Source organism: Rana temporaria, chromosome 4 (assembly GCF_905171775.1).
Source record: "Rana temporaria chromosome 4, aRanTem1.1, whole genome shotgun sequence".
In the NCBI taxonomy this organism is placed as follows: domain Eukaryota; kingdom Metazoa; phylum Chordata; class Amphibia; order Anura; family Ranidae; genus Rana; species Rana temporaria.
Window position 1 is genome coordinate 43,685,499 of NC_053492.1, and position 12,317 is coordinate 43,697,815.

At 39.8% G+C, this 12,317-nt stretch overlaps 1 protein-coding gene across 1 annotated transcript in view; it reads right to left on the reverse strand.

The window, feature by feature from the left end:
* LOC120935607 (hornerin-like) overlaps positions 1–12,317 on the reverse strand; it is a 332,059-nt gene that overhangs the window by 15,707 nt on the left and 304,035 nt on the right. Inside the window, exons 79-86 of the mRNA XM_040347655.1 lie at positions 11,208–11,249; positions 9,529–9,570; positions 6,686–6,727; positions 5,426–5,467; positions 4,629–4,670; positions 2,866–2,907; positions 2,070–2,111; positions 792–827 (exon numbers count right to left, since the gene is read on the reverse strand). Of these exons, the coding sequence (XP_040203589.1) occupies positions 792–827; positions 2,070–2,111; positions 2,866–2,907; positions 4,629–4,670; positions 5,426–5,467; positions 6,686–6,727; positions 9,529–9,570; positions 11,208–11,249 (330 nt within the window). The remainder of the gene's footprint in view (positions 1–791; positions 828–2,069; positions 2,112–2,865; positions 2,908–4,628; positions 4,671–5,425; positions 5,468–6,685; positions 6,728–9,528; positions 9,571–11,207; positions 11,250–12,317) is intronic.

The following is a 12,317-nucleotide window of genomic DNA, read 5'->3' on the forward strand; positions in this document are numbered from 1 at the left end:
CGTAAATGTGGCCGGCGTAAGTGCGCCTAATTCAAATGAGGATGGGGGGCGTGTTTTATGTAAATGATTGGTGACCCGACGTGATTGATGTTTTTTACGAACGGCGCATGCGCCATCCGTGTACATATCCCAGTGTGCATTGCTTCAAAGTACGCCGCAAGGACGTATTGGTTTTGACGTGAACGTAAATGACGTCCAGCCCCATTCACGGACGACTTACGCAAACAACGTACATTTTTCAAATTTTGACGCGGGAACGACGGCCATACTTAACATTGACTAGTCCAGCTATTTGTTCGACTAACTTTACGCCGGAAAACGCCTTACGTAAACGGTGTATCATTACTGCGACGGGCGCACGTAGGTTCGTGAATCGGCGTATCTAGGCATTTACATATTCTACGCCGAACCCAACGGAAGTGCCACCTAGCGGCCAGCGGAAAAATTGCACCCTAAGATACGACGGCGCAGGCTGTCGTATCTTAGCTAGGTTCAAGTGTATCTCAGTTTGAGCATTCACTTAAACTTACGACGGCGCAGATTCCGAGTTACGTCGGCGTATCTACTGATACGCCGGCGTAACTCTCTCTGAATCCAGCTATTAGTCTACATTTCAAACACCTCCAACATTCACAGGGGTGCCAGAGGCTCTGCAATCCAAGGAGACCCAGCCACTCCCCCTTTCCAGTCCTGATGTCAGTCAAGGTCTACACTGATCATATTCAGCTGCCAAAGACTAGCAGTCAATATTTTCTGAATCACTGGCTTTGAAAAGTATGCAGAACACTTACCGTGTTTGTTTGTTTTTTCACCAGAAGCCTGGGCACCTGGAACACATAAAGAAAATGCTGTTATAAGCAACATGTGTATTTATATTATTTACCTACATAAAAGTGTAAAAACTATGAAGGTTTTCATTTGTTCAGTTCAGTGCAGGAATGAGTTCCTCTGGCACATAAGGTGAAGATGTCATAGTGCACCCCAACCCCCTATCCCCACAAAGTTTTTCATTTCACAATACAAAAACAAACAAATACAAATAAGTAGTTTTAGGCTACCCACACAAGGGAGTTTGTGCGTGGCCAGGGACTGCTGCCAGCAAGAATCAGTAGATTTCTGCTGGCAGTTGTAAATGCTGTTGCACACATTGTTTACTTTACTTTTACTTAAACAGTTTGTCCTTTTTTTAACTCCACGGATTAATAAAAAAGTGAATTAGGATTACCTACAAATTAGTTGCAGCAAATAGATCTTTGATTCAGAGCCAGCGGCTGTCACTGATGCCCCCCTCCACCTCCCAGCAGTGCAGTAGGTAAGTTTGGTCCCTCCTCTGCCTCCACCCCATTCTGTTTCAGCTTATGATATAGCTAGTAGCAGCAGTTCAACTGGACTTGTTCGGTAATGTTGAAGATGGTTTACCACTCACTCAAGTGGCTTTCCTAGTTCTAATGATTAGAGAAGAGGGAACTGCTTGGATGGGTTGCAAAACATCTTCAAGTATTTCAGAACTATTGCAATCTGTTATAACTAAAAGGTAAGATCGCAAGATTAGCCTTCAAGTGTAATGATTGGATCTCTGTATTCCCGCCTCTATTACCTCTATCCCATTTTCTATAGTAACACAGCACAGATACAAATTGGCGATTGATCTCCCCACCACATAAGAAGTAGCAAGGTTCTTCCAAACTAGTAGACTAAGCTTAATGACGGATGGGATTTTTAAGGCACCGCAAAAGATTTATTCATAGAGTAAAATACATCAATTGTATTTTGCAAAATTTAAAAAAGAACCCGAAGGTTCTATTACATAAAACTCACAATGTAAAATAGACTCCAACATTTCTAGGGGTGCCAGAGGCTCTGCATTCCAGAGAGACCCAGCCGCTCCCCATCCCAGTCCTGATGTCAGTCAAGGTCTACACTGATCATATTCATACATATTTAAAAAATGTAAAAATGTAAAAACAGTATTGATTCCAATTTAAAGGAAAAAAAATACATGAGCTGCCAAAGACTAGCAGTCAAAATTTTCTGAATCACTGGCTTTGAAAAGTATGCAGAACACTTACCTTGCTTGTTTGAATTGGAACCATATCCATTACCCTGGGAATCTGGAAGACATTAGGAAAATGCTGTTATAAGCAACATGTGTATTTATATTATTTACCTACATAAAAGTGTAAAAACTATGAAGGTTTTCATTCATCCAGGTCAGTGCAGGAATGAGTTCCTCTGGCACTTAAGGTGAAGATGTCATAGTGCAGCCCAACCCCCTATCCCCACAAGGTTTTTCATTTCACGATACAAAAACAAACAAATACAAATAAGTAGTTTTAGGCTACCCACACAAGGGAGTTTGTGTTTGGCCAGGGACTGCTGCCAGCAAGAATCAGTAGATTTCTGCTGGCAGTTGTAAATGCTGTTGCACACATTGTTTACTTTACTTTTACTAGGGGATCGGTTCCTCCATATGCCATTGCCCTTCCTATCCTGGTTTACAGGGGGAGCATGGGTCCATATGCCCCTGGAGCCCAGGGCCAGGTTGTGATTGCAACCACTGTAACTCTTGTAGCAACACCCCTGTCACCTGCCATACACAAGAAGAAAATGTCTCCATTTTAAACACCTCCAACATTTCTAGGGGTGCCAGAGGCTCTGCATTACAGAGAGACCCAGCCACTCCCCCTTCCCAGTCCTGATGTCAGTCAAGGTCTACACTGATCATATTCATACATATTTAAAAAAAATAAACATTTAAAAACAGTATTGATTCCAATTTAAAGGAAAAAGAATACATGAGCTGCCAAAGACTAGCAGTCAATATTTTCTGAATCACTGGCTTTGAAAAGTATGCAGAACACTTACCTTGCTTGTTTGAATTGGAACCATATCCATTACCTTGGGAATCTGGAAGACATTAAGAAAATGCTGTTATAAGCAACATGTGTATTTATATTATTTACCTACAAAAAAGTGTAAAAACTATGAAGGTTTTCATTCGTCCAGGTCAGTGCAGGAGTGAGTTCCTCTGGCACATAAGGTGAAGATGTCATAGTGCACCCCAACCCCCTATCCTCACAAAGTTTTTCATTTCACAATACAAAAACAAACAAATACAAATAAGTACCGGTAGATTTAGGCTACCCACACAAGGGAGTTTGTGTGTGGCCAGGGACTGCTGCCAGCAAGAATCAGTAGATTTCTGCTGGCAGTTGTAAATACTGTTGCACACATGGTTTACTTTACTTTTACTTAAACAGTTTGTACTTTTTTTTAACTCCACGGATTAATAAAAAAAAAATAGGATTACCTACAAATTATTTGCAGCAGGAGCAAAAAGATCTTCGCTGCAGAGCCAGCGGCTGTCACTGATGCCCCCATTCCACCTCCCAGCAGTGCAGTAGGTAAGTTTGGTCCCTCCTCTGTCTCCACCCCATTCTGTTTCAGGATATGATATAGCTAGTAGCAGTTTACCACTCACTCAAGTGGCTTTCCTAGTTCTAATGATTAGAGAAGAGGGAACTGCTTGGATGGGTTGCAAAACATCTTCAAGTATTTCAGAACTTCTGCAATCTGTTATAACTTAAAGGTAAGATTGCAAGATTAGCCTTCAAGTGTAATGATTGGATCTCTGTATTCCCACCTCTATTACCTCTATCCCATTGTTCTATAGTAACACAGCATACAATACATACATACACAGATACAAATTGGCGATTGATCTCCCCACCACATAAGAAATAGCAAGTTTCTTCCAAACTAGAAGAATAAGCTTAATGACGGATGGGATTTTTAAGGCACCTCAAAAGATATATTTTACTCTATAAATACCGGTACATCTTTTGGTGGTGCCATTAAAATAACTTTATTGCATTTGGAATTGTGACACCTCAAAAACTAAGTTGCATGGCTGATACATTTAGGTTACTTCCAATCTTAAAGTGGTGAATTGATTGTAATAAAGTTTTTCAGGGTTATTATTATTATTCAGCATAGAAGTGCCCTAAGCTGCATGACTTTGCCTAATAACTATAGTATGGGAAGGGCCCGGACAGATCACAGGGGGACCTGGGGCAGTAGAAAGAAGCTCGATAGGAAGTGGCTGTGGCATATACTGTAGAGGAACCAATCCCACTCATTTTCCTCTCCACTCCTTTGCATGCGGGAGGGAGTATAATTGAAAAGGGCATTTAGCAGCAGCCGTAGAAAGATAGAGGGGATCGGTTCCTCCATATGCCATTGCCTTTCCTATCCTGGTTTACAGGGGGAGCATGGGTCCATGTGCCTCTGGAGCCTGGGGCAAGGTCGTGATTGCAACCACTGCAACTCCTGTAGCAACACCCCTGTCACCTGCCATACACAAGAAGAAAATGTCTCCACTTTAAACACCTCCAACATTTCTAGGGGTGCCAGAGGCTCTGCATTCCAGAGAGACCCAGCCGCTCCCCCATCCCAGTCCTGATGTCAGTCAAGGTCTACACTGATCATATTCATACATATTTAAAAAATGTAAAAATGTAAAAACAGTATTGATTCCAATTTAAAGGAAAAAAAATACATGAGCTGCCAAAGACTAGCAGTCAAAATTTTCTGAATCACTGGCTTTGAAAAGTATGCAGAACACTTACCTTGCTTGTTTGAATTGGAACCATAACCATTACCCTGGGAATCTGGAAGACATTAGGAAAATGCTGTTATAAGCAACATGTGTATTTATATTATTTACCTACATAAAAGTGTAAAAACTATGAAGGTTTTCATTCATCCAGGTCGGTGCAGGAGTGAGTTCCTCTGGCACTTAAGGTGAAGATGTCATAGTGCAGCCCAACCCCCTATCCCCACAAGGTTTTTCATTTCACGATACAAAAACAAACAAATACAAATAAGTAGTTTTAGGCTACCTATACAAGGGAGTTTGTGTGTGGCCAGGGACTGCTGCCAGCAAGAATCAGTAGATTTCTGCTGGCAGTTGTAAATGCTGTTGCACACATTGTTTACTTTACTTTTACTAGGGGATCGGTTCCTCCATATGCCATTGCCCTTCCTATCCTGGTTTACAGGGGGAGCATGGGTCCATGTGCCTCTGGAGCCCAGGGCCAGGTTGTGATTGCAACCACTGTAACTATTGTAGCAACACCCCTGTCACCTGCCATACACAAGAAGAAAATGTCTCCATTTTAAACACCTCCAACATTTCTAGGGGTGCCAGAGGCTCTGCATTACAGAGAGACCCAGCCACTCCCCCTTCCCAGTCCTGATGTCAGTCAAGGTCTACACTGATCATATTCATACATATTTAAAAAAAAATAAACATTTAAAAACAGTATTGATTCCAATTTAAAGGAAAAAGAATACATGAGCTGCAAGAGACTAGCAGTCAATATTTTCTGAATCACTGGCTTTGAAAAGTATGCAGAACACTTACCTTGCTTGTTTGAATTGGAACCATATCCATTACCTTGGGAATCTGGAAGACATTAAGAAAATGCTGTTATAAGCAACATGTGTATTTATATTATTTACCTACATAAAAGTGTAAAAACTATGAAGGTTTTCATTCGTCCAGGTCAGTGCAGGAGTGAGTTCCTCTGGCACTTAATGTTAAGATGTCACAGTGCACCCCAAACCCCTATCCCCACAAGTTTTTTTTAATTTCATGATACAAAAACAAACAAATACAAATAAGTAGTTTTAGGCTACCTATAAAAGGGAGTTTGTGTGTGGCCAGGGACTGCTGCCAGCAAGAATCAGTAGATTTCTGCTGGCAGTTGTAAATGCTGTTGCACACATTGTTTACTTTACTTTTACTTAAACAGTTTGTCCTTTTTTTAACTCCACGGATTAATAAAAAAATAATTTAGGATTACCTACAAATTAGTTGCAGCAAATAGATCTTTGATTCAGAGCCAGCGGCTGTCACTGATGCACCCCATTCCACCTCCCAGCAGTGCAGTAGGTAAGTTTGGTCCCTCCTCTGCCTCCACCCCATTCTGTTTCAGGATATGATATAGCTAGTAGCAGCAGTTCAACTGGACTTGTTCGGTAATGTTGAAGATGGTTTACCACTCACTCAAGTGGCTTTCCTAGTTCTAATGATTAGAGAAGAGGGAACTGCTTGGATGGGTTGCAAAACATCTTCAAGTATTTCAGAACTATTGCAATCTGTTATAACTAAAAGGTAAGATCGCAAGATTAGCCTTCAAGTGTAATGATTGTAGCTCTGTATTCCCGCCTCTATTACCTCTATCCCATTTTTCTATAGTAACACAGCATAGATACAAATTGGCGATTGATCTCCCCACCACATAAGAAGTAGCAAGGTTCTTCCAAACTAGTAGACTAAGCTTAATGACGGATGGGATTTTTAAGGCACCGCAAAAGATTTATTCATAGAGTAAAATACATCAATTGTATTTTGCAAAATTTAAAAAAGAACCCAAAGGTTCTATTACATAAAACTCACAATGTAAAATAGACTATCACATGATTATCATCAAACTCATAATTCCGTTAGAGGTGACCCGCGGAATCCCTAATTAATGAATGCTACCCCAATGTGTTCAAATTGAAGTTGAATCACGTTGGGTGGTATTCACAGATTTGAGGAAAAAATACATGAGCTGCGAAATACTAGCAGTCAATATTTTCTGAATCAATGACTTTGAAAAGTATGCAGAACACTTACTTTCTTGGTTTGTGTTGGCATCAGAACCAGAAGGTGGGGAACCTGGAACACATTAAGAAAATGTTGTTATAAGCAACATGTGTATTTATATATTTTACCTACATAAAAGTGTAAAAACTATGAAGGTTTTCATTTGTTCAGTTCAGTGCAGGAATGAGTTCCTCTGGCACATAAGGTGAAGATGTCATAGTGCACCCCAACCCCCTATCCTCACAAAGTTTTTCATTTCACAATACAAAAACAAACAAATACAAATAAGTACCGGTAGTTTTAGGCTACCCACACAAGGGAGTTTGTGTGTGGCCAGGGACTGCTGCCAGCAAGAATCAGTAGATTTCTGCTGGCAGTTGTAAATGCTGTTGCACACATTGTTTACTTTACTTTTACTTAAACAGTTTGTACTTTTTTTAACTCCACGGGTTAATAAAAAAGTGAATTAGGATTATCTACAAATTAGTTGCAGCAGGAGCAAATTGATCTTTGATGCAGAGCCAGCGCCTGTCACTGATGCCCCCCATTCCCCCTCCCCGCAGTGCAGTAGGCAAGTTTGGTCCCTCCTCTGCCTCCGCCTCATCCTGGTCCAGGTTATGATATAGCTAGTAGCAGTTCAACTGGACTTGTTCGGTAATGTTAAAGACGGTTCACCACTCATTCAAGTGGCTTTCCAAGTTCTAATGATTAGGGAACTGTTTAGATGGGTTGTAAAACATCTTCAAGTATTTCAGAACTTCTGCAATCTGTTATAACTTAAAGGTAAGATCTCAAGATTAGCCTTCAAGTTTAATGATTGGAGCTCTGTATTCCCGCTTAAATTACCTATATCCCATTGTTCTATAGTAACACAGCACAGATACAAATTGGCGATTGATCTCCCCACCACATTAGAAGTAGCAAGTTACTTCTAAACTAGTACAAATAACTCATTGAGGGATCAGATTTTTAAGGCACCGCAAAAGATTTATTCATAGAGTAAAATACATCAAATTTATTCTGCAAATGTTAAAAAAGAACCCGAACGTTCCATTACATAAAACTCATCATGTAAAATAGAATATCACATGATTATCATCAGTCATCAATCCACTAGAGGTGAACCGCGGCATCCCTAATTGATGAATGTTACCCCAATGTGTTCAAATTGAAGTTGAACCGCGTTGGTTGATATTCACAGATTTGAGACTCAGCGGGTCCCCTCTATTGGTTGATGACTTTGAAGATAATCATATGGTCTTTGATTTTACATTGTGTGTTTCATGTTATGAAACCTCTGGGTTCTTTTTTAAATTTTGCACAATAAAATTGATGTATTTTACTCTATAAATATATCTTTTAGTTGTGCCTTAAAAATAACTTTATTGCATTAGAATTGTGACACCTTAAAAACTAAATTGCATGGCTGATACATTTAGGTTACTTCCAAACTTAAAGTGGTGAAATGGCTGTAATAAGGTTTTTTAGGCTTATTATTATTTAGAGGGGATCGGTTCCTCCATATGCCATTGCCCTTCCTATCCTGGTTTACAGGGGGAGCATGGGTCCATATGCCCCTGGAGCCTGGGGCCAGGTTGTGATTGCAACCACTGCAACTCCTGTAGCAACACCCCTGTCACCTGCCATACACAAGAAGGAAAAGTCTCCATTTTAAACACCTCCAACATTTCTAGGGGTGCCAGAGCCTCTGCATTCCAGAAGTAGACCCAGCCGCCCCCCTTCCCAGTCCTGATGTCAGTCAAGGACTAAGCTGATCAAATTCAAACATATTTTAAAAAGAAAAAATGTAAAAACAGTATTGATTCCTAACGAAAAAAGTGTACTGAAGGCCTACAGAACACCTCCCAGCGCCAAACCCGGATATAAGCTGATTGCAATAAGCTAATAACTGAAAGAGCGTAGATGACAGAGAATCTGTATACTACGATGATGGGAGCAGCCGTTTAAAACAATAAAGACATGATAAAAAAATGATCACAATTAAAAGAGCATAAATGCACAATTAAAACAATCACAAACAGCGCTAAAAAGTGATAATTCTGGTGTAAATGCTCAAGGCACCACTAATACACTATAAAACAATATTGTGTGAAGGAAATCAGTCAGTAGAGGTAAAGTCCCATATAAAGATGTGGTTCACTTTAAGAAAGGACAGACAGCGTAGCACCTTCCACCCGAACTCCTTAAAAGACACCGCGTGGGACAAAACGAGCCCCCTCTGGGGTACACACTTACCAAAAAGTAAGTTATATCTGGCGATGTATATAAAGCTCCAGACTGGTATATATCCTTCAAACAGGGTAATCGAATGAATCTGTATGGAGGCTCCCAATTAATCCAAAAAAAGACAAAAACAGTGCCATAGCATAATTCCGTTTTTAATGGGTTAAAAATATAAATAGCCCACAGATATGATAAACCCTTCAAACATTACACGTACAATATAAAAGATAAACAAGCGCATAGTCACCAACTCCTGTAAGCAAGGTAGAGCGTTGTGCTGGTCCTATTACAGTCTCAGAGAGCCTAGCAAACGTTGGTTCCAGCCGAGGCCCTGGTGGAGCGCAAGCGTCACTTCCTGAGCGTCGTGAGTAGCCACGCCCTGACGCGTTTCGTCATAGGACTTCGACAGAGGGCGGGTGGAAGGTGCTACGCTGTCTGTCCTTTCTTAAAGTGAACCACATCTTTATATGGGACTTTACCTCTACTGACTGATTTCCTTCACACAATATTGTTTTATAGTGTATTAGGAGTATTGATTCCTACTTAAAGGAAAAAATACATGAGCTACCAAAAACTAGCAGTCAATATTTTCTGAATCACTGGCTTTGAAAGGTATGCCAAACACTTACCTTGGTTGCCTGTGGGGTAACTAGAACTATTACCCTGGGAGTCTGGAAGACAATAAGAAAATGCTGTTATAAGCAACATGTGTATTTATATTATTTACCTACCAAAAAGTGTAAAAACTATGAAGGTTTTCATTCGTCCAGGTCAGTGCAGGAGTGAGTTCCTCTGGCACTTAAGGTGAAGATGTCATAGTGCACCCCAACCCCCTATCCCCACAAGTTTTTTAATTTCACAATACAAAAACAAACAAATACAAATAAGTAGTTTTAGGCTACCCACACAAGGGAGTTTGTGTGTGGCCAGGGACTGCTGCCAGCAAGAATCAGTAGATTTCTGCTGGCAGTTGTAAATGCTGTTGCACACATTGTTTACTTTACTTTTACTTAAACAGTTTGTACTTTTTTTAACTCCACAGGTTAATAAAAAAAATAATTAGGATTACCTACAAATTAGTTGCAGCAGGAGCAAATAGATCTTCGATGCAGAGCCGGCGCCTGTCACTGATGCCCCCCATTCCCCCTCCCAGCAGTGCAGGAGGTAAGTTTGGTCCCTCCTCTGCCTCCACCCCATCCTGGTCCAGGTTATGATATAGCTAGTAGCAGTTAAACTGGACTTGTTTGGTAATGTTGAAGATGGTTCACCACTCACTCAAGTGGCTTTCCTAGTTCTAATGATTAGGGAACTGCTTGGATGGGTTGTAAAACATCTTCAAGTATTTCAGAACTTCTGCAATCTGTTATAACTTAAAAGGTAATATTAGCCTTCAAATATAATGATTGGAGCTCCGTATTCCCGCCTATATTACCTCTATCCCATTGTTCTATAGTAACACAGCACAGATACAAATTGGCGATTGATCTCCCCACCACATTAGAAGTAGCAAGTTACTTCTAAACTAGTACAAATAACTCATTGAGGGATCAGATTTTTAAGGCACCGCAAAAGATGTATTCATAGAGTAAAATATATCAAATTTATTAAGCGAATGTTAAAAAAGAACCTGAACGTTCCATTTTATAAAACTCACCATGTAAAATAGAATATCACATGATAATCATCAGTTATCAATCCACTAGAGGTGAGCCACGGGATCCCCAATTGATGAATGTTACCCCAATGTGTTCAAATTGAAGTTGAACCGCGTTGGTTGGTATTCACAGATTTGAGACTCAGCAGGTCCCCTCTAGAGGATTGATGACTTTGATGATAATCATATGATCTTTGATTTTACATTGTGTGTTTGATGTTATGGAACCTCCGGGTTCTTTTTTAAATTTTGCACAATAAAATTGATGTATTTTACTCTATAAATATATATTTTGGTTGTGCCATAAAAATAACTATAATGACGGATGGGATTTTAAAGGCACCACAAAAGATTTATTCATAGAGTAAAATACATGAATTTTTCTTTGCAGCATTTAAAAAAGAACCCGAAGGTTCCATTACATAAAACTCACAATGTAAAATAGACTATCACATGATTATCATCAAAGTCATCAATCCGTTAGAGGTGACCCGCGGAATCCTTAATTAATGAACGCTACCCCAATGGGTACAAATTGAAGTTTAAAGACGTTGGGTGGTATTCACAGATTTGAGGAAAAATACATGAGCTGCGAAATACTAGCAGTCAATATTTTCTGAATCATTGACTTTGAAAAGTATGCAGAACACTTACTTTGTTGGTTTGTGTCGAAATCAGAACCAGAACCCTGGGAACCTGGAACACATTAAGAAAATGTTGTTATAAGCAACATGTTTATTTATATATCTTACCTACATAAAAGTGTAAAAACTATGAAGGTTTTCATTTGTTTAGTTCAGTGCAGGAATACGTTCCTCTGGCACTTAAGGTGAGGATATCATAGAGCACCCCAACCCCCTATCCCCACAAGTTTTTTAATTTCATGATACAAAAACAAACAAATACAAATAAGTAGTTTTAGGCTACCTGCACAAGGGAGTTTGTATTTGGCCAGGGACTGCTGCCAGCAAGAATCATTAGATTTCTGCTGGCAGCTGTAAATGTTGTTGCACACATTGCTTACTTTTACTTAAACAGTTTGTACTTTTTTTTAACTCCACGGATTAATAAAAAAATTAAATAGGATTATCTACAAATTAGTTGAAGCAGGAGCATATCGATTTTTGATGTAGAGCCAGCGGCTGTCACTGATGCCCCACTGCCCCTCCCAGCAGTGCAGTAGGTAAGTTTGGTCCCTCCTCTGCCTCTGCCCCATCCTGGTCCAGGTGATGATATAGCTAGTAGCAGTTCAACTCAACTTTTTTGGTAATGCTGAAGATGGTTCACCACTCACTCAAGTGGCTTTCCTAGTTCTAATGATTAGAGAAGAGGGAACTGCTTGGATGGGTTGCAAAACATCTTCAAGTATTTCAGAACTTCTACAATCTGTTATCACGTAAAGGCAAGATCGCAAGATTAGCCTTCAAGTATAATGATTGTAGCTCCGTGTTCCCATTTGTATTACCTCTATCCCATTGTTCTATGGTACCACAGCATAGATACAAATTGGCGATTGATCTCCCCACCACATAAGAAATAGCAAGTTTCTTGAAAAATAGTAGAATAAGCTTAATGACCGATGGGATTTTTAAGGCATCGCAAAAGATTTATTCATAGAGTAAAATACATCAATTGTGTTTTGCAAAATTTAAAAAAGAACCCGAAGGTTCTATTACATAAAACTCACAATGTAAAATATACTATCACATGATTATCATGAAAGTCATCATTCCGTTAGAGGTGACCCGCGTAATCCCTAATTAA